Below are 23,497 nucleotides of genomic sequence, written 5' to 3' on the forward strand. Positions count from 1 at the left end.
ACTTACCCCCTGTCTCAGCACGAATGTCATCAATGAATATAAAGAAACTTGCCTCCTAATTGTCCTTATCCCTAGGGTCTTATACCACAGCGAAGAAGACTTCTTCCTCCGTCTGGAAAAAACTGCGGCTCCTGCCCCACTGCAAAAGCGAGAGCCCATCACCGTCCTTACAATTGCCTCCCTCCTAGGTCTTGCCGGCGCTGGCACCGGAATCGCTGCACTAGCCAGTCAAGACTCCGCCCTAACTCACCTCAGGGCGGCTGTTGACGAAGACATTCATCACTTACAAAACGCTATTCACCATCTAAAAAATTCTGTCAATTCCCTCTCTGAAGTAGTGCTCCAAAACCGCCGAGGTCTCGACCTTCTCCTCCTCAAAGAAGGAGGCCTCTGCGCCGCCCTAGGAGAAGAGTGCTGTGTTTATGCCAATTCCACAGGTCTCGTCGAGGACAGCCTAAAAAGAGTCCGAGAGGGACTAGAGAAACGTAAAAGAGATCGTGAAGCCACCAGTTATTGGTCCAGTTTTTTCACTCCCATCCTCCCATACATCCTTCCTTTTCTTGGCCCCCTATTAATAATTATTCTAGCTCTCATCTTAGGACCCTGCCTCATCCGCAAAATTGTCCAGCTTGTAAGAAAACAAACGGATGCCATTTTTTCCTCGTTCGTGCAAATCCAGTATCAGCGACTCGCCACCTCTGACGCCCCCCACTCCAAGATGACAGCCAACCCTCCGCGACCTCAACGCCACCGGTCGACTCGCCGACCGCGAGGCCCTTCTCAATCACCTGAACATCGCTCTCACCTCGAGTTCCAGCTTCTCTGAACCCCTGAACTTTAAACCCCTCATCTTCGCCCAGCCCGCTGCAGCGAAGCCATTGTCAAGCGCCCGGGCACCACACCAACACTGAGCTCCAGCCTCGCTGAGCCACCGTCAACCCCTTTTTCCCTTCCCTGACCTCCCCCTTCCCTCACCCTTAGCGGGCCTCTCCGGTAAAGCCTCTTCCTCTAATTAGAAAAGAAAGGGGAATTGCGGGTGTCTGAGCTTGTACCTCAACTTACCAGGCCTGGGCCAGGGGACCTGATCACCCCCTGGGGAGGGTAGTAGGTACGGGCGTGAGTGCCCTCTGCAGCCCCCCCGAGCCTGGGGAGCGAGGTCAAGGCAGCTCCCTTTTCCTCACCCAAAATGTCACTGGCAGGGGAGGCTTGCCGGAGGAAACCGCCTTTCTCCCAACTGCCCTTTCCCCACTTCCTTATCTTACCCACTCACTCCCTGGTGCCAAGGCCACTCCTGCCACCGCCAGCGCGCATGCCCGTGGCCAGAACTACCCCCGCCCCGCTGCAGCGGCTCCGGCGTTCTCTCAGAACCAATCCTAGCCCCTATCCCTTCAATATTGCCATTTAAGGCTACTTCACCTCTTTTCCAGCCCTGCCCTTCTTACCAGCCTATATAACCTGTAATCACCCCTAAATAAATCTCTTTGGCGCATACTCCTACTGGATGAAGAGTGTCTTGTCCCTATCGCCGCCCTCCTTGCACGCCTCTCGCCGAGGACCCTGGCCACGTCCTCCGCCTCGCCCTCGCCTCCGGGAAAGAGCCCCCGCCGCCGGTACCCCTTGAGCAGCCCCGAGAGCTGAGGGCTCGGCTACCGGCCGCCTCTCCCCCTAGAAGTAGCAACCGCGACCGCACCCCACCACTTTACTGAGTTTGTTTATTAGCTGTAGTAGCTTTGTTATAGGTTTTTTGGGTCTTTATACATTTAGAGTCATGTCATCTGCAAAAAGTGAAAGTTTTACTTCCTCCTTTTCAATTTGGATGGTTTGAATTTCCTTTTCTTGCCTATCTTCTCTGGCCAGAGCTTCCAGTAGTGTTGAATAGCAGTGGTAAGTGTTCATCCTTGTCTTGTTCCGTATCTTAGAGGGAAAGCTTTCAGTCCTTCACCATTGAATATGGTGTTAGCTGTGGGTTTTTCATATATGCCCTTTATCATATTGAGGAAGTTTTCTTCTATTCCTATTTTTCGAAGTATTTTTATCAAGAAAGGATGCTGGATTTTGTCATGCTTTTTCTGCATCAATCAAGCAATCATGTGGGTTTTGTTTTCCCCTTTGTTCAGTTAATATGGTGTATTACATTAATTGATTTTCTCATGATGAACAAACCTTGCAAATTGGGAAAAAAAGACTAATTGATCATGGTGTATAATTCTTTTACTATGCTGTTGGATTTAATTTGCAAGTATTTTGTTGAGGATTTTTGTATCTATATTCCTTAGAGAAACTTGGTCTGTAATTTTCTTCTCTTGTTGTATATTTATTTGGCTTTATTAGTAGGTTGATACTGGTCTCATGTAATGAGGTAGTGTTCCCTCCTCTTCAATTTTTTTGAAGCATTTGAGCAAGATTGGTATTAATTCTTCTTGGAATGATTGGTATAAGTCACCTGTGAATCCATCTGGTCCTGGGCTTTTTGGGGGAGGTTTTGGTGACTGATTCAATCTCTTTACTTGTGATTGGTCTCTTGAGGTCTTCTATATCTTAGAGTTGGTGTAGGTTGTTGGTATGTTTCTAGGAATTTGTCCATTTCATGTAGGCTGCCTACTTTGTTGGCATACAGTTGTTCATAGTATCCTTGTAGGAGCCTCTCTATTTCTGAGGGGTCAGTAGTAATGTCTCCTTTTTCATTTCTGACTTTATTTATTTGAGTCTTCCTCTTTTTTTCTTTGTCAGTCTAGCTAAAGGTTTGTCAATTTTGTTGATATTCTCAAAGAACCAGCTTTGGGTTTATTAATTCTCTCTCATTTATTTTGTTCTCCATTTCATTTATTTCTGCTCTAATCTTTGTTATTTATTTCCTTTGCTTGCTTTGGGGTTAGTTTGCTGTTCTTTTTCCATTTCCTCCAGGTGTGCAGTTAGGTCTTTGATTTTAGCTCTTTCTTTTTAATGTAGGTATTTGGGGCTATAAATTTCTCTCTCAACACTGCCTTCGCTGTTTCCCATAAGCTTTGATATGTTGTGTTCTTGTTTTCATTCGTTTCGAGATATTTACTGATTTCTCTTGCAATTTCTTCTGTGACCCACTGGTTGTTTGGGAGAGTATTATTTAACTTCCATATATATATATTTTTTTTTTCCTTTTTTTTTATTGTGAACTTTAACATATATACATAACAGTGATGACTTTCAATGTACAATTTCAAAAGTACTTAGAGCATATCTCAAAGAATATCATCCATATATTTTTTAATGTTCCAGTTCTCCACTTGTTATTGATATCCAGCTTCTTTCCATTATGGTCAGAGAAGATGCTTTGTATAATTTCAGTCTTTTAACATTTATTTAGACTTGTTTTGTGACCCAGTATGTGGTCTGTCCTGGAGAATGATTCATGAACTCTTGAGAAGAACGTATATCCTGCTGTTTGGGGGTACAATGTTCCATGTATTGCTGTTATGTCTAGTTCATTCATCATATTATTCAAGTTCTCTGTTTCCTTATGGATCTCCTATCTAGATGTTCTGTCCATTAAAATGGTGTATTGAAATCTCCAGCTATTGTTGTAGAGGTGTCATTTCTCCTTCCAGCTTTGCCAGTGGTTGCTTCATGTATTTTGGGGCAATGATGCATAAATATTTATGATTGTTATTTCTTCTTGTTGGATTGTCCCTTTTATTAATCAAAACTATTTTAGATTTGATTTATAATATCCTCTATATCTCTCTACATTAACAGGGCAGCCCTGTACTTCACTGGAATGTTAACTCATTAAAAGAGCGAATATCTGCCTTCCAGTCAGCTTTTCATTCCATAAAGGAAAATGAGAAAATGGCTGATAATCCTGGATTCTTAGAAGTGGAAAGAGAGGTGAAGTCAGACTTCAGTGAGTAGAAAAAATTCAGTCAGTTTTGACTTTGGTGTTTATGTAGACAAGCTTTTAAGATATAAAAAAGATTTGGTTTTAAAGTGTGAAAGCAATCTTTTTAAAGCAGGGATTGCAAAATAGTTTTAAAATTTATTTTTAAATGGTGCCTAACATTTAAAATTTCCTATGCTTCACATAAAAATCTGGATTTATGGTTTCTCTTGGAAAAAAATCTGACATTTGGCATTTTCACGTGGTCACAATTAAGTTTAAGTTTTTTAAAATGTTGGAGTTCATTAGCTTCTTTCCACTTTTGAATTGAGCATTGAATTGAGCAAATGTGAGTTTACAACCCTTGATTTTTAGTTGATTATTATTGTGTTTGTTTGGTAAGCATTTAGAAATATAATGAGAAAAACCATATCAAGATATCAGAAATGCAAATGTGTTTTAGTATATCTTTGCACATGTTAAAGTCTGGAAAACTTAAGTTTAACAATTAAACCATCAAAAAAATTATCATCTTTTTAATAGTTATGTTCTTTTGCCTTCCAGTGAGAATTTCCTTTTTGAATAAAAAAAGACATTAAATTCTTTTCATTTATAATGTTTTTAGGACTCAAGCACTAAATTGTACTAAAATTATTATGCTGTACAAAATTTTTAAATACTATTTTAAAATAAAGTATTTATGCCTGTGTAATTTTGTTTTGTGTATATAGCCAAAAAGGAAGATCTTCATGAGTCTCGACAGTCTGGGTTCCCTGTGAAGTTATCAGCCAAACGGCGAAGAGTATCCTGTCAGAGCAACTCTGAGGAAAATCTAGCCGATGATCAAAGAAAAGTAACTGATCTCCATATATTGAATATTAATACTTCTCCCAGTGTAGGCAGAACATGTGCTGTCGAAACTTGTACAGATCTTCCTGAGGTAATTCTCTTTCTTGAAACAGGAAAATGAAGCTTCGGTTTTCTGCATGGTCAGTTTTAAGACTGTCAAGACCCCTTATGGTTCCTTGTACTGCCGTACTGTACCTGGTTTTGTTTATGTTTTTTTTTTTTTAATGTGTTTTCTAAAGGTTTTTTTTTAATGCAATTTTATTGAGATATAATCACATAATGTACAATCATTAAACGTGTACAATCAGTTGTTCACAGTATTGTCATATAGTTGTACTTTCATCACCACAATCAAACTTTGAACATTTTCGTTACTCCAAAAAATAAAATAAAAAAGAACATCCAAAACATCCCATTCCCGTTGTCCACCTATTGTTCATTTACTTTTTTAAAAAATACAATTTAATTAAGGTATATTCACATACCCTACAGTCATCCACAGTGTGTAATCGATTGTTCACAGCACCATCACAGTTGTGCGTTCATCACCAGAATCAATTTTTGAACCTTTTCCTTACTCCAAAAATAAAAATAAAAGCAAAAAAGAACACCTAAATCTTTCCATCCCCTCCATCCCACCCTTTCTTCATCTAATTTTTGTCCCTGTAGCTGGGGTTTTAAATTGTGTGTGTGTATAGGTGTGTTTCCTACATTTTAATTGTGTTGTGGTTGGTTGGTTTTTTGATTATTAGAAACAGTTTTGGTATGTTGCTTTTGGCTACTGACCTTATGCAAACTGCATGCCGAGTGTCATTCTAGATGCTGATGTCTAGAGGCAGTAAGTTACAGTTGCTCTTGAGGAGCTTTTGTCTGCTGGGGAAGGCAGACCTATAACATATTATTTAAATATAATGGTAAATCAAATGAAAATTATATATGGGATGTGCTCCTCAGATCTGAGGGGTCTTGCACTACTGCCTTGCCCTTAACTCCTGTAATACTGACTGTGAAGTGGGGTGCTGTTTAAGCACTTTTCTCCTTTGCTCTGCTCACTTCCTTTTTGTTGTTTATAACTACCTAAAGCTTGTCAAGATTAGCCAAAGATGATAACCAATGTGAATTTTACAAAATTAGGAAATAATAATATTGAAGATGCTTGACTTTCACTGAAATGTAAACAGAGAGCTAATTCTTTTATGACTTACTTTCCCTGCATCATACTGTTAGTCTTGGTTTAATACAGTAAGTTCCTGTTTCTCCAGTGAGAGGAGGCACTGACTGCCATTAAAATTTGGAACTTTTTTCCTGTACTTTGTCTGTCATGTAGAACCAATTCATGTCCTATGGGTTTTATTTGGACTCATATAATAAACAATAGTTACTAAAAATTATTCAGAGTTAGGTAAGTTTCATTTGTATCTCAGAATTGCCTATAATCTGCTCCCTCTGCTTTTTCAAGTTAATATAAAACCATCTAACAGAAGCAATTGTAATAGTTTTTATTAGAACTAATTGCTTGGACATAAGCCATGATTCAGAAATGATTTCCAAATTAATATTAGCGTGTTTCTCCTCCTAACCATTGGTATTTTTCCTATACTAGCTGTTGTGTCTTTTGTTGTTTTCTTTACTTTGACAGCTTCCTCTATAAAAGGATAACAATTCACACTGTTTTCTGAACTTAAAGCAGTAAGGCAACAAAACATGCCCTTTAAACTTTTCCTAGGTATCTGAAAATTGTTTGGAGGAATGTTTAGGGTGCAATTAGAAAGAATACTCTGTTGTTAAATTCCTGTATATTTTTATCAGTGTTAGCTAGATAAGGAAGGTGATTGATTGATTGAATACCAGATTTCTAGGTAATCTACTGATTTCTGATTGCTTACTCAAATTGTTAAGAAATAGAACATAATACTTCTTTACCCTTGAAATTTTTTTTCCTAAGAAGTCTTTTGGACCTGATTTAATGGAGTCTGGATGTTTAGTTGAACAGTCTATTTCACTTTCAGATGTCACAGAGGCTTCAAATGGTAAGCATTTAATTTTTCTTTAGTACATGGACCAGTTCAGTCATCAAAATGTTTGTTCTGTAGACATTTATAGCTTGTGTACCTATATGTTAAAATTTGAGAAAACTAAAATGAATTTTAGGAGCCCATGATCTAGTAGAAATGTTTAAGAATTCTTGTTAAATGAGATGTGACTTTTTTATTTTTGAACTACCAGTAAAATTTAGTAAACTCTTTCCAAGCTGATGGCATCTATTGTGAAGACTAGATCATATGAACATATTAATAAATGTGTTTTGTTAGAGAAACGCTACACATGATTTTTGGTTTTGTTTTTAAGTGTGTGAAGACTTTTACGAGGATACCATGGTTTCCCCCAAAATCATGCTTGTATTGCTTGAGTAAGATTTTAGGTTTACTTTCAACCTGTCTGTGTCTTTAAAATAAAACTCTTGTAGACATATGGTTGGATCTTGCTTTTATATCCATTCTGATCATCTCTGCCTTTTAATTAGAGTATTTAGCCCATTCATTAACCTTTCAAGTATTTATGGATAGGTTTCAATTTGTCTACCATTTTATCATATGTTTTCTGTTCTTTCTGTTTTTTATTCCTGTTTCCCCATTCTTTTCTTCTTTGGGTTTATTTGAATATCTTTTTAAAATCCACTTCATTTATTGCCTTTTTAACTATTACTCATTGCATCTTTTTTTTTAATGACTGCTCTAGGGATTACAATATACATCCTTAACTTTTCTGTTAATTGTATTATTTCATTTAAAATGTAGAAACTTTGTACACTGTACAGAGCACATCTATTTCCTATCTCCCCACCCCCTGTCCTTTATAGTCCTTTACACTATAAACAGTCGTGTGCATTTTAAAGAAATTAAAGGTGTAAAAATAGACTTTTGTATTTACTCAGATATATACCATTTCTGATGTTCTTTCCTTCAGAATATCCCAAGTTTCTCTCTAGTATCATTTCCTTTCAACCTGAAAAAGAACTTCCTCCTTCAGCATTTCTTGTAGTGCTTGTCTTCTCTGACTTCTTAGTTTTAAAATTTTAATCATAAGGTGGATGGATGGATGGATGGATGGATGGATGTCTCCATTGACAAGGCATGGAGCTGGGTTATATGTTGTTACATGGATGAAATGTGATGCTATTTCTTTCACCAGTTGTTAGCAATTCTCTGTTTTGCTTTCATGGTGCTTTGTCTTAGAAGTGACATATCCTTTGACAGTAGTAACAGAATGAATGAAGTGTGGCCATTAAAGATTTTCATCATGCCCAAACGTCACTCTACAGTATTATCTGAATTGAGACCATCACACGCAACATAGACCCAAATACCCCATTTTAGTAACCCATTAAGCCCTAAACAAAAATATTATAAAAAACAGAGAAAGACAAATGTACCATAGGTTATGGTATCTGGGTTTTAAAAGTCTAGTGCTGATTCCAGTATATTAAACTGTCTAGTTATTTGGCACAGAAGTTTTTATTGCTCAGACAGTATACTTCAAGAAGAGTTAAATGGTCTTGTAAAGTGGGATACAAAATCCTTTGTTAAAGTAAAGGTTAGGAAAGAGAGCCTGCCTAATACCTCCCTCTTCTCCCTTGCCCTCTCCCCTTCCTCCCTTTTACCCATCTTTCCAGACATCCAACCCAGTAAATCTCTCTGCCTACTTTGTACCTGCTGCAGAGCTGCTAAAATATTTTGTATGTTGACAGCTGATTTTTTAACTTCAAGGGTTGTTAGCTTGGCACTTCCTTCTGTTTCTTGATCAGTTCACTCTTTCACACCCTCTCTCTCTCCTCAAGCTTCTAACACTCCTTCCCTTGCTTTTCCCATCACAGTTGAAGACCTTGTTTCTTTTTTTTTTTTAATTCAGTTTTATTGAAATACATTCACACACCATACAATCATCCATGATATACAATCCACTGTCCACAGTACGATAACATAGTTATGCGTTCATCACCACAATCTATCTCTGAACATTTTCCTTACATCAGAAAGAACCGGAACAAGAATAAAAAATAAAAGTGAAGAAAGAACACCCAAATCATCTCCCCATCCCACCCCATTTGTCCTTTAGTTTTTATCCCCATTCCTCCACTCATCCATACACTAGATAAAGGGGGTGTGATCCACAAGGGAAGACCTTGTTTCTTATCACTTAAAAAATGAAAGTTGTCAGGTGCAAATGTCCTGGTTCTCTCACCTCAGGAGCCTTCTGCATCTCTGTGCAAGTGTACTCTCCTTTCCACCTTATACAGTAGATTCTCACTGTTCTTATCTAAGGCCAACCCCCTTCATTATGAGCTAATACTCATCACCTCTTTCCTTTTCAAGGACCTTGTGTCTGAGTTGTCCTCTCTTTTCTTGATAGCTAACTTCCCATTAGTATATATTATGCTGTAATATCTCCCATCTTAAACTTTCCCTTGACCTAGGATTACCTTCCAACCCCAACTCCATTTTTTTGTGTTCCTGTATAGCAGAATTCCTCAGAGCAGGCTTTGTGCCTCGTTCTTTCTTGAACTAACTCGGCATAGACCTTGGTATCCAGCAACAACCTCATTGGCAACCTAGTAGGGAATCTCAGTATGTTCTCTCCTTGATAATTCAGCAGCATCATTGACAGAGCTGACCTCCTGTGAGAAACGTTTTCTTCACGGGACTTTGGGACATCATTCTCTCCTGTTTCCCCCTTTATCACTAACTATTTCTTCTTTGTGTATTTTCCTTGTTCTTCCTCTTCTATCCTGACCTTTAAATGTTTGAATGCCCTGGGCTCAATGCTTGAACTTTTTTTCTCCCTGTACTCACTGCATAGGTGATTACAGGCATTCTCATAACCGTAAATATCCTCTATCTGCTGCTGACTCCAAAATTTAAATCTCTGTCCTTGGCCTCTTCCCTGAACTCTGAACTCAAATACCTTTCTTAATCTCCATTTGGGTGTTTAATAAACATCTCAAACTATCTAAGCAGGTCTTGATTTTTTTTTTTTCCTTACCAACCTGCTCCTCTCAATTTTCTTCATCTCAGTAAATGACACTATAATTCACCCAATTTCTTGTGCCACAAACCTTGGTGTTATCTTGGCTTTGTTCTTCAAATTAAACTTTCAGCCCCATTAACAAATGATGTTGATGGTACCTTCAAATATTTCAATGTCTGACCACTTCTCATCCTTTACACAGCTATCAGTATATCTAGACTATCATCATCTCTTGCCTGGATTGTTTTGCTTGTCCTCTTAACTTATTTCCCTGATTCCACCCTTGCCCCACCCACCTACCTCTATCCCTTACAGTCACCTAACAGTAGCCAGAGTAATTCTTTTAAAATATAAGTCTTACCATGTCACTCTCCTTCTCAAAATCCTTCACTGGCTTCCTGTTGCACTTAAAAAATCCAAAGTCTGTACCATTTTTACTAGGCCTTGCATGATCTAGTTCTAAGCCATCATTCTCAGCTTCTTAACTCTCTTCTCCTTGCTCAATCTGTTTGAATCACACTTGGCTTCTCTCTGCATGTAATCTTCTTCCCTGGGTCTGTGCATGGTTTGTTTCCTTACTTCATTCAGTGTCTGCTCAGAAAACTGTCCATGACCACCCAAAAAGAGTAATACTCTCCCTCCCACATTATCGTACTCTATGCACTTCTCTCTGCATTATTTTCCTTTAATGGCATGTTTTACTACTATATATAAAAATACACACACCACACACATATATTTTTTACTTTTTATTTTGGGATAACTCAGATTCACATGCAGTTGTAAGAAATGATATAAAGAGATTCCATATACCGTTCACACAGTTTCCCCCAGTATTAACATCTTGAATAACTATAGTATATTATAGCCAGGAAATTGACTGAGTACAGTCCATCAGCTTTTGTTCAGGCATCACCAGGTTTACAAGCACTCACTTATGCGTATTTTGTTCCATGCAATTTTATCACAATCATAGATTCATATGACCACACCACAGTCAAGATACAGAACAGTTCCATTACAAGGATCCTTCATGCTACCCTTTTATAGTCACAGCTGTTTCCTCCCTCCCTCACCCATCCCTACTCTTGTTGGTGTATTTTATATTGTCTCTTTGTTCTATGAATATAGGAGAGCTTTGTGTGTTTTGCTCAGCATTGAATCTCTAGCTCCTAAAAGAGTGCCTATTACATAGTAGGTGTCCAATACATTTTTATTAAAGGAATCACCAGTCATTAGTCAATTCTCTCTTGTGAGAAAGGGAGAATTTTTTGTGTGTGGAAAACCTAGCCTTTGGACAATGCAGTATGTTACTTTTGGGTTTGATATTTTTTGTCTCCCCTTGGCACCTCTGCATGCTAAAATGCCTCTGATTCCAGCAATAAAATAGGTCTTTATTCATTGCTCAAGTCAGGTTAGTTTTATGGTACAAGTAACAGGTTTCATATGAGTTGAGGCAAACTGAGGTTCGATAGCTGATTCATTGTTACCTTCTTTCAATCGCTGACCCAGATTTCCATGGAAGGGAAAAACTTCTTACTTACTGTACCCTCGGTAGTCAGATTTGAATTTAAAAAGGTGAACAATGCCATTCTTCTATATTTTTATATTTCAAATGAAATCCCAGCTATTACTTCTTAAGCAAGCTATATTAGGGTTGAATTTCTTAGTAGCAAGTTATTCGCTCTGCAGATACATAATATTTTTGATCTAGAACAAAGAGATTTGGAAATCTTTCACCTCTAATGTTTACCTGTTTACTTTAAAGGAATCATGCTTGCTGGCTCCGTAGAGGGAAAAGGATCAAGTGATGATGTTTTGCAGAAAACTGAGTTGGTGCACAAATTCACAGATGTGAGAACAGACACAGTTCATGAAGTCAAGTCACCAGTTGCTCCAGTGTGTAAGAGGGACACTCAGTCCTCTGAGATCTTTGTTACTCGTTCTGTCCTGAAGAAACCCACGGTTAAGCTGTTTCTAGAAAGCTTACCAGTAAGTATAGATTTAAATTTTCTAAAGCAAATTGAATTAAAATCCATTTTGTTCAAAGCAATACCTCTGAAATGTTATATGTCATACTGGTTTTAAAGTAAATATCTCATCCTAATTTTTTCTTTCACTTTTCTCATTTATAGAACTAAGTGGAATTTGTTTCTTTTTGCTTTTTTTTTTTTTAAACCTCAGTGTGGTATATTGTATGCTGAATTTAATATAAGTAAACTGTAGTTTGTGAAGGGTTCATAATGTGTCAATCTGTTATATATTTCTACCCAAAATATTTGGTCTTAGAAATACCCTTACACAGGCATGCGTTTTTCTCTAAGCTCAAGAGTAAGTTGATAGGATCTGTTTGACATTTCTGGTATATCATGTACATTAACTCATTTAATCCTTGCAACAGTCCTCCAAAAAGGTATTAACCCCATTTTATATAAACCTGGACTTAGAAGTTGTTAAATGGACCTGAATAGTCTGATGTTAGGCTGTGAAAACCATGAGACAATAGTACAGGCTCTGGAGTCAAAGTACTTGGTTTCAAATCCTGACTCTGAAATTAACAGCTAAGCTAATTATTTAACTTTTTGTGCTTTGGTTTCCTTATCTATAATAGGAGAATATTATCAACTACCTTTAGGGTAATTTGAACATTAAATGTGGTAATATATGAAATTAGCACAAGTTTCTGGCACATGAGAATTACAGTTTTTTCCAATCTGTAAACATTTTAACATGCAACTATCCCTACAAAATCTGTTTTTAAAACCAAACTGAACTGGGTTATCTTCCGTCTACATGGATAATGGATGGTCATTTGTTATTTTAAATGTTTTAATAAATTTTCTGGTTAAAGAGCTGTTTTGTTTCTCTGATACATACAGCGTGTACTGCTTGTTAATGTCTTCTGTTTGTTATATCTTCTCCTCAAAGAAACTTAATATCTTAATGATCCACATAACTTGTATTTATTAACAGTATTACATAGCAAACATTCAAGTCCTACCACTAGAATCATAAAAGATTACAACTAATTATCTTTTTCTGAAGCTGGCCAAAGTGTGTAGGTATATGAAATTTGAGTTGTTTGCTAACTTTTGTGGTTGTTTTAATTAAAAATAGATCTAAAGTAAACATCACCTTTGTTTTGTAAGTTAACTTGTTTTCTGATTAGGAAAATGAACTGACTTGGGAGATAGTTGATTATGGGTAGTTATGGATAGTTGCTTGGGGCAGGCCTGTTTGAGAAGGTGCTGTTCTTGGAATAGATGTACTAGAAAAAATGAGTAGCTCTAGAGAACAAGTGCTGGTCAGCAGTTTAGGTTGAAGTTGGACAAGTAGATGATAATTAAGAGGTGACTCTCATTCAGCCCCCAGCACTTGCTCTCTTCATACTGAGCTCCAGGGGCCAAGTGTTTGGACTTGCCCTTTTTCTGCAGGATTTACACTATCCCTTTTGTGCTGATTTGGATGTATTATGTTCCCCAAAATGCCATATTCTTTGATGAAGTCTTGGAGGGGGCTGATGTTTTAGTGTTGATTGGGTTGGAATCCTTTGATTGAGTGTTTCCATGGAGATGTGTTTCAATTAACTGTGGGTGAACTGTTTGATTCAATTATTTCCATGAAGATATGGACCCCGCCAATTCAACTGACGACTGGAGAAGCAGAGAGAGAGATGAATGCTACCTTCTTTCCTTGTTCCTTCACCAAGAATATAGTAATATATACAGGAGAATTAAACACTCATAAAAGGTGTGATTCCCGTGTTTAAAAGACAGAACACCATATTATACTATTTACCTATTTGATATTTCTCTTGTTTTAGTGCAATTCTTATACCTCAGATCTTTTATGTAGTCTACCTCATCTGGCACTTTATACACTGCACTATACTTCTAGCCACTCACGTTTTCCTTAACTTCCTTTACCAGACCAAAGATGAAGGGATGCATTCTGGCTTACATTTATGGATTTCTGTTCTCTAATTTTGACCTAGACTACTATTTACAAAGTACTCTTGGGCAACCCAGTTTTTCTTTGTGGCTAATTTATGGTCTTTTAATTATGGTCTTTTAAGCCAGAACAATTATGAAAGTGAAAGGAATCTTCAGTACCTTAAACTCTTTCCTTGACAGAAAAAAGTCAAAATTGCCATTCTTAATGACTGTGTGTGTGTGCATATAAAATTATTCATGAGTATTTATTTTGTTAGGAACACTGTGACAACCTCGGTGAAAATGGGACTCACCCAAGCTTAATCTCAAATCCTGCATACTGTTGCAAAGAACAAAAAGCAGGTAAGAAATTCATATTTATTTTTAAGCCTCAGGATATTTTATTATTGCAGAACTTCTGATATAGTATATGGAATTTTCAATTATCTGCTCATGTCTTGATGCTTGTGCAATTACATAAGAACAACAGGGGAGAATAGAATCTCTTTGATCAGTCTCAGAATTGGTCTATCCATTTCATCTATCCACTTTTGCTTAACAGTGAAACATGTAAAGGAAATTTGTAGACCAAGTTTGTATACTTTTAAGATAGTCATACAAAATTTACTTTAAGACCTCTTACCAGGTTTTAATTAGAAATACTTCTTCTCTTTTCCATTTTGCATTTTCTCTACAAACTAATGTTATTTATTATACAAATAATAGCTGAATACTATAAGCCTTTTTGATAAGAAATATAGCTTAATTTTTCAATGTATTCCCGTTTGTCATTTATAGAAGATCAAGAAAATAGTAAAGTACTGCCTTTTCAAAATGTGAGGAAGAGGAAAAGAGTTACTTTTGGAGAGGACCTAAGTCCTGAAGTGTTTGATGAATCCTTACCAGCAAATACTCCATTGCGTAAAGGAGGAACACCTGTTCATAAAAAGGATTTAGATAGTCTCAGTCCTGCACTGCTTGAGCTGTCACCAGTTCCTGATCAGTTACTTCAACCAAATTTTGATGACAAAGAGGAGGATCTTGTAAGTGTGAAAAATGTGGGTGAACAGAATTCTGTTTATCTTTTCATCAGGTCTTACCAATTTCCCATGAGCGATAACTATTGTTAGAAATCATGAAATGGCCTATATGGTGTGCTATGGCATAAATTAATGTCTTTATCTATTTAAATTTTTACCAGTTTTCCCCTTTAACAAACAATACGTCTATGAATCCTTGTACATAGAATATATCACTGAACCTAAATGCTGTTGATTCTAAGATGTGCCATCGTTTTATACATCAGTAAGAAAAAGTGCGGAAAATTAAATAGATACTCTGTGGATATTAAGATGTACTTAGATTTCAGAGATATTAAAATGTGAAAGAACAGCCATCTTAGAATTGAGATACTGTAAACTCTTGTTTTTTCTGATAAGATTAATTTCTATAAGTAGAATTACTGGATTGGAGAATTTGAACAGTTTCATACTTTTGATACATATTGCTAAATTACTGTTCAGAAAGTACATAGTAATTTGACTTACAATAATGTAAATGTTTCTGTTATAGCAAATCCTCAAAAACCCTGGGCATTGATTGTAAATTGTTTCAAAAGCTTAAAAGATGACTTGAAAATTTTTAGTTTATTAGTGAGGTTCAAACATTTTTTTGTATGTTCATAGGCCATTGAATTTCTTCTCTTGAGAATTGCCTATTAGTATTCCTTATCCATTTTTCTGTTGGAGCAATCAGTCATTCTTGCTGTTATACCTGAATATAAGAAATTTAACTTTGGGTTGAAATGGAGTACTCTCCCACTTGAAACAACATGAAAATGTATGAAACAGTTATTCTCAGACATTTAACACCAGGAAACACTGGGCGGTAAACCCCCCAAGAGGGATAACAAATGATGTGAGCCTTATGATAGTCTCAACTGCCTGGGTTGGGTTTACAGGCCACCGCACAGGAAGGAGGAACCTAAGTGAAGCCTGGCAATCTCTCCAGGTTGAGAAGGTGGTGCTGGGAGTCTGAGGGAAAGCCAAGGAGGCTATAATTCACAGGACAGAGTACCAGAGAGGAGAGAGCTACAGAGAGAGAGAGCACTGAAGATCTGCAAAGGGTCCCACTTGAGTTGTCAGCGGAATACTGATCAACAGAATACATGGAGTAAATTACTTGAGGCCAGGGAAAGATGTACGCAAATGGAGCAGAGGGAACGATCCCTAGAGCTCACACAGTGGCAGGAATAGTTATTGTCCCCACCAACCACAGTAAAAATGCCTTGTATTCAGAAGTCATCACGTATGAAGACATAATGGTTAAAAAAAAATCCAAATTTGATGAGAAATATAAAACCACAGATTATAGAATTGAACAAACTCCAAGCACAAGAAAGATGAAGAAAACTACACCAGGGCACATTAATTAAATTGTTCAAAATCATTGAGAAAGAGAAAATTGTAAAAGCATTCAGAGAAAAAAGATAACATGACCTACGGAATAAAAGAATGGCAGCAGACTTCTCATCAGAAATCATTTAAACCAGAAGAAACTGCAGCAACATCTTTGTATTACTTAAAGATGGGCAAAGGGGGACTGTCAACCTAGAACTCTCTACCCAATTGCCCAGTAAAACTATCTTTGATAACAAATGTGGAAATAAAGGATTTTTCTCAGTCATACAAAAGCTAAAAAAACTTCATCGCAATGAACAAGCAATATAAGAAATGTTAAAGGAAGTCCTCTAGGCAGAAGAAAAATGATTCCAGGCAGAAATCTGCTTCTGTACAAAAGAATGAAAAGCACTGAAAATGCTCAATATGTAGGTAAATACAATAGAACTGTTTTTCTAGTGTCCTTTAATGATAATCACTTATAGCAAAAGTAATAACAGTGTACTGTTTGATTATAACATGTGAAAGTAAAATATATGACAAAAAATAACAAAGTCTGGGAGAGAGAAATGGAATCATACTAAAGGTGCTTATAAAGTACACAAAGTAGTGTAAGTTCATGATGCATGAAATAAACACTAAAGGAACCACTATAAAACAACAAAAATAAGTGGGAAGCAACTTAAGAGATTCTTCAAGGAAATTTTTAAGAAAAAATGCCTATATTAGAAAAGAAGAAAGGTCTCAAATTAATGATCTCAGCTTCTACTTTAGGAAACTAGAAAAATAAAAGCAAATTAAAGGCAATGTAAGTAGAAGAGAGGAAATAATGAAGAAAAATGTAGAAATCAACATAATAGAAAACAAAAACAATAGAGAAAAATCTTTGAAAGCAATAACTTTGTGCTGTGAAAAAAACTATTGATAACCCATTTAGACTGATCAGGAAAACAGGAGAGAAGACTCAAATTACAACATCAGGAATGAGAGAATTACTGTAATTATATATCCTAGCAGATATTAAAAGGATGATAGGGAAATACTATGAAGAACTTAAAAGTTTAGTAAAAACTGGACACATTCCCTGACAGACCCAAACTGATAAAACTCAAGAAGAAATGAATTACCTAAAGAGCCCTGTATCATCTAAAAAATGTTAAATGGTAGTTAAAACCTTCTGACTAAGAAAGCTCTATGTCTAGATGATTTTACTGATGAATTCTACCAAACCCAAGGGAGATAACTCCTCCAAAAAATTAAGGTGGTAATATTTCAACTCATTGCTTGATTAGACTGATACCAAAATCAGACGCATTATAAGGAAAGAAATTAACAGTCCAATGTCCTCATTGAATATAGATGGGAAAATTCTTAACAAAATTTTAGCGATGTATAAAAATAATACATCATGACCAAGTTACATTTATCCTAGGGATGCAAGGTTTGTTTAACATTTGATAAACCATAGGTATAATTTGCTATATCAACAGACTAAAAAAGAAAAAGAAATACATGGCTATCACATTAGATGCACAAAAAACATTTGACAAAGTCTATCCATTTCTGATAAATACTTAGCAAACTGATAATAAAAGGGAATTTCTTCAACCTGATAAATTGCCCCTATGAATGGTTTTTCAACCTCATTGCCATTTTACCCTGAAGTTTCCCTAAATGATATTGTAATGTTAGAGTATGTATATAAATAGATTTTCTTATTTACTTTATAGGAGTAACATATGGGAATCTTAAATAAACTAAAAAGTAACTTATCAGATTATTACTGCTAATTTCATTTAAAAATTTCTTGTTTTATTGTGTTAGATAACAGTAAACATGGTTTCACTGAAAAGATGATTGGTAAATGTAAAAGATATGTAGTTTTACATCCATTTCTTTATCTTTTATAATTTTTTTCTATAATCTTTGATTGACCTCCTATCTTTGTTGTTTATTGTAACTCCTCTTACCAAAGTTAATCCTTATTTTTCTTTTGGGCGCATTGTTATATATTTATTGAATTTAAGAATGTTAAATTTCTACTCTTTCTGTTTATTTAGGAAAACATGGAACCAATTCAGGTGTCGTTTGCAGTTCTGAGTCCTCCTAGTAACCCTTCAATCTCTGAGACTTTTTCAGGTAGTAACTTTTGTTTATTTTACAACATCATTCTCAACCTGTATATATGAAAATCTCTTTATTTCTTTTTAAATTTTTATTTTTGTTACAGTAATGCCTACTTCATTTAAAATTAACAAATAGTATGGAAAATTTTATAAGAAGTTTCATATGCCTTTCCATTCCAAGTCCCACATTTTATCACCCACATGTAACTCTTTTAAATGGGTACCCCCATTTTTCAAGTCACTGCTAGCAGTGTGGTTTTGCTCTGGCATCTCCTACACATCAACAGTAAGCTCTTTTTCACAATTTGTTGTGAAAGGTCATTATGGAATAACTAAAATTGTTCATTGATGTTAACATGGCATTTTTGGTACATGTACTTTTCACGGTCTTTGGCTTTTTTATGATCATGACAAGGCAACAAAAATGTCTCCCAGCTTTCTTGACAAACCAGGATGTGGCTGGCAAAGGTCATGGGAGAAACACTTCGGATGGGAACTATTATTCATGTTTTTCCTCTGGCCAAAATCCTTTAATGGCTTCTTGTTGGCTATAAGACAAAATCCAGCCTCATTAGCACAGACTCCAAAACATGTCTTATTAAATTAGAGCTTAAATTTGAACCATTGTCTGTCAAGTTTCAAAGCCTATGCCCTTAAACACATTAATACTGTCTTTCATTTATATCATTAAAAGTGATCAAATTAAAATTTTCCTAAACTTTGTAAAATTAAATATACTTACATGGTCATCTTAATGCCCCTTATTGCAATTTCATTGTACAAAAAGTAGTTTATAATAAAACGGAGCATAATGAAATTACAGGTATTCATTGCAGTATGATTTAATCTTGTTAGATCAGCACTGTAATAGGTTGAGCAGTCACCATAGAAAATGATGAAAGTGTCTGGATATTCAGTAAGCTTAAATTTTTAAAAAATGTTTGAATTCTCAAAATTAATGCCCCTTAGTAATTATTTATGTTTAGATGTGCTATTTAAAGTAAAGGTAGATATTTAAAAGAGAATCCAGTTTATCCAAAGACAATGCATCTTATTTTTTGTTAGCTACCTTAACTTTGCTTCTGTTTTACCATCAGGCACGGATACCTTCACTTCTTCAAATAACCATGAGAAAATATCCTCTTGTAAAGCTGGTAGAGTAACACGTACCTCTAAAAGAAGAACCGTAAGTGTTTGTATTTAGCATGATGAATCTGTTTTCAAATCTTGCAGTATATTTCTTTTTGTTATCAAGTGATAATGGGTAAAATCTTGATTTGATGAATGTCATTAACAACTAATACCTTATCCCATCTTGCTTGTAACCCAGGGTAATGATAATTTTACTGTTTTGATTTTAATTAATTTTGTTAAAAGAAAACTCCAATAAAAGAAGGTGCTTTTAGAGTTTAACACCAGGTTTGAACTGTTTTCAGTATAACTCCCATTGAGTATAGGTCTTTCCATGTTTTATTAAATTAGATAAAATTGGAATTTTTACTTTAGCATAGTAAAGGTTAACATTATACTGTTATAGTTTGTTACCTAATATAGTGTTGCTGACAGGGCGACGCTGAAATGAGACACAGACACAAAGTTATGATTTAGGGGAGCAGGGGACCCACTGCATCGTGTGCCAAGTGGTGCTGATGCACCTGTGCTCCAGTTATTTATTCATTTGTTACACAAAGCTAAACTACGCTACGTGATCAAAAGCATTCAGGGTCTCTCAGATATTAATCTTTATATCCTGCTGTGGATAAGAAGGAACAATCTGGGGTCAATGGTTAACGCTGCTGTCATAGTCACAAGACACACATCTTTACAGGGCGTGCCTACAATGGCGTTCCATGTAGGCTTGTGACCCAGCGTTCCAGGTCACCGCCCCGGACATGGTCTAAATGACATGAAAAGCTTGGTTCCCCACAATATAGTTAGATGATAAACCCAGAATTCAAACTTAAATAATGTAGCAGTTCATGATGTTTTTCTCTAACCTAACAGTGTTTAGTTACTAAATTCCAGGTGCTCAATAAACATTTGATGAATGGATAAATTAAGTAATTCTTTAGTTGTTTTTTCTATCTTTATAAATATAATGGGTAGAGTATGTATTCTTCTGGGTCTATGTTTTAAAAGGTCAGAAATTCGTAGTTACCATTTCCCTTTTTTGGATTTACATTGGTTAATATACATCTAATGACAATTTTGAATTAAGAGGAAATGGGATGTAAAATGGTAGGAGCAGCATGGGAAGAAAAACAAAAGTGAAATAGACATTAAAATATAAATGTTTGTGCTTTGTGGTATCCTTTTCAATTTTCTTTATAGCAGTTGATCGGTTTTGCAGAAGAAAGTGTTTGCAACTTACTTAATACAGACACACAACAATGTAAAGAAAAGAAAATTAATAGGAGGAAGTCTCAAACGAAACACACCGACAGAGCACTTCCTAAGAAGAATCAAGTAAGTGTGTACTTAAAGACAATAAGAGTAGAAGTAATGCATTTCTTTCTGCTGTATCTTTAGGACAATATGGGAGCAGAAAAGTTTCTGTGGTTTATATTGGACCAAGATTATTAAAATCATTTTATAAAAGTTAGAAAGGGCCATAAGAGGCCCTCAATTCTTAATTGCCTGAGGGAGATTTTTGCATCTTTTGTTTCCTACATCCAGCGCAGTAAGTAATAGGCACTCAAGTGTTAAATTGGTTCTTATCTTTGAAACTTGTCTAATCTAATCTTTCATACCCTAGTGCACAGTCCTCTCATTTCTTAGACCAGGGATATGTGGACCATCTGTGACTTGTTAGACCACTTTTCCAGTTGCTGGATCCCTTCCCAATATTTAATGAATAATTTGGAAACTAGCTCTCAGTCTTCCTTAACTCTTTCAATGTTTATGTCGTGTGGGATAACTTCACCATCCATGTGGACAGCCAATTTATCATCTTCATCTAGTCCTTGGCCCTCTCCGCTTCAATGATCCGGACCTCCATTTCTCCTAAGCCACCTACATTACTTCCTGTGCCATACTCTACAGCTCATTATTACCTAAAACCTTTCCACTTCTAATAATATACATTTACCTATCCCATTCTCTGACCCCAACCTCCCATCCATCCAGCTTTCTCATTCTCCTGCTGATATATCTGTCCCAATAGTAATAATCTTAATTTCCTATTTTTCTCTCTCCATGATAAACTGACCGTCTTCCTGTCAGTAAACTTTATCCCTTTTCATTGCATTTCATCCATCCAGTAGAATTTCAAGTCTAGATACACTAGCCATTATCCCCTCTCCCATCTAACATTGCTACTAGAGAGACTCACGCAGTTGTGGGGGTTGGTGTCACTACACATTCATTGTTTCAGAGATGATGTGAATTCTGGTTTTAATCTCCACTGCTTTGCCACTTCCTTTCATTATTGCTACCAAATAGTTAGTAACTTTTAGTTACTAAAATCCAATGCAGATTTTTCTGTCCTATTACTTGATATTTCAACAGCATATGACATAATTGAACACTCCTCTACAATGTCTACTTAAGGTTCATTTCCTTCCACCTGTCCTTAAAAGTTTATATTCCCCAGAGTTGTACTCTTTGCCCTTGTAAACTGTTTCTTCTCTAGGTGATATCCTTTGCAGCATGTTTGAAGACTCCCAGATCCACCTGATCTGTAAACTTATGTTGAACTGCCTACTAGAAATCTCTTTTTTTAAAATTAAAGAAATATTTAATTAAATTCATACATAATTCTTAAACTTAGAACATATACAAGTTTCACTACATTTGAAAACAGTTAAGTTAGATTTTTTTCTTTTCTTAAGAATTCCCATGTATGTACAATGATTGCTAAGGAATCATACCCAACCATAAATAAGTCAATCATACATAATCAAGTAACTTCAAGAAGAATAATCCTTTCAAAAAAAAATCACCAAAAAAATTCAATATTGGAAATGGGTGCATCTTAATTTTTGATATGATATAGTCCCTAATAGCCTGCCTCCTTCAGTTCTAAATCATTAATGATTCAGAGAGCCTGGGACAGTGGCTCCTGTAAGGAAGGTCTGGGGGGTTTATGAATGCAAAGTTTCTTAAGAGTTAGGAGGAGCTGAGAAATCTCTTCTTAAACCATCCTCCAAGCACTTCAAAATCAACATTGCCAAAATTACTGCAGAATTTCAGCCATACATACATATACAAAACATTCTTTAAACTCTACTTTCTCACCTCACTCTGGCCCCTGAAAGAAAAATTGCTGCTGTTTTTTCTTGATTAAATGGCACAAACATTCTTGAGTCATCAAAGTCAGAAGAACCTGTTCCAGTCCAGTTTTTAAGTCACATACTCCATTGATAAAATGGTGAAAAATCCCTTGCTGAAAAAAAGTGAACATAATTTTTAAATATACATACAATTTATTGCATTAAAAATGGGTTTTCTTCATGTACACTCTTTTTCCCCCATGTTTTTTAGCTTTTTCTTTTGAAATACTTTCAAACTTACAAGAGTTACAAAAAAGAATACAAACCCCATCCAGAGGACTCCAGTATACCCCTACCCCCCCAAGATACTCAGATCCAGCAATTATTTTGCCGCATTTGCTATATCATTTTGTCTATCCATCTGTCTTTCTGTCTGTCTGTTATCTATTTTTCAACCCATTTTCTGAACCCTTGGTTGTAGGTTATATATATTATGCTCCTTAAACACTTAATATTGCCATCTACAATTTCTGAGAACAAGGATATCACGACACTATCTTAAGGGCAGTTATCAAGTTCAAGAAATTTAACATTGAGATGGCTTATAGTCTATATTTTACTTTTTTCATATGTCCCAGTAATATCCTTTTGGTCTTTTCTTCTTCCTTGCTAGATTCCACCCAGGATCAAGTATTGCATTTAATTGTCATTGTCTCTTTAGTTGCTCTTCTTTTTTTTTTTTTAAGTTGTGAGAACATATATGCACTATAAACTTTCCCATTTAAACCTCTTCCAGGCATACCATTCAGTGGGATTAATCACATTCACAGTATTGAGTTATCATCACCACCTTCCATTACTAAAGGTTCCCATCTCAAACAAATACCCTATACCCATTTTGCATAAACTCCCCATTCCCCCAAAACTCTGTCCCTGGAAACCTAATTTCTGTTTCTGTGAGTTTGCATATTCTCTAGTATGTTCTTTGTCGATACCATGGGGTTTAAATTAAACATCCTAAATTTGTAACAGTCTCATTTGCTTTGGCACCAACTTAACATTAATATTATACACAAACTGTTCCTATCCCCCATTTATCTCT

The 23,497-nt window shown here is 35.9% G+C and overlaps 1 protein-coding gene across 1 annotated transcript in view; it reads left to right on the forward strand.

Annotated features, from left to right (window-relative positions):
• CDCA2 (cell division cycle associated 2) overlaps positions 1-23,497 on the forward strand; it is a 51,124-nt gene that overhangs the window by 11,165 nt on the left and 16,462 nt on the right. The window contains exons 6-14 of the mRNA XM_037813427.1: positions 3,733-3,880; positions 4,585-4,793; positions 6,648-6,732; positions 11,496-11,719; positions 13,938-14,022; positions 14,458-14,702; positions 18,119-18,197; positions 19,282-19,370; positions 20,516-20,650. Of these exons, the coding sequence (XP_037669355.1) occupies positions 3,733-3,880; positions 4,585-4,793; positions 6,648-6,732; positions 11,496-11,719; positions 13,938-14,022; positions 14,458-14,702; positions 18,119-18,197; positions 19,282-19,370; positions 20,516-20,650 (1,299 nt within the window). The remainder of the gene's footprint in view (positions 1-3,732; positions 3,881-4,584; positions 4,794-6,647; positions 6,733-11,495; positions 11,720-13,937; positions 14,023-14,457; positions 14,703-18,118; positions 18,198-19,281; positions 19,371-20,515; positions 20,651-23,497) is intronic.

Source organism: Choloepus didactylus, chromosome 20 (assembly GCF_015220235.1).
Source record: "Choloepus didactylus isolate mChoDid1 chromosome 20, mChoDid1.pri, whole genome shotgun sequence".
NCBI lineage: Eukaryota > Metazoa > Chordata > Mammalia > Pilosa > Megalonychidae > Choloepus > Choloepus didactylus.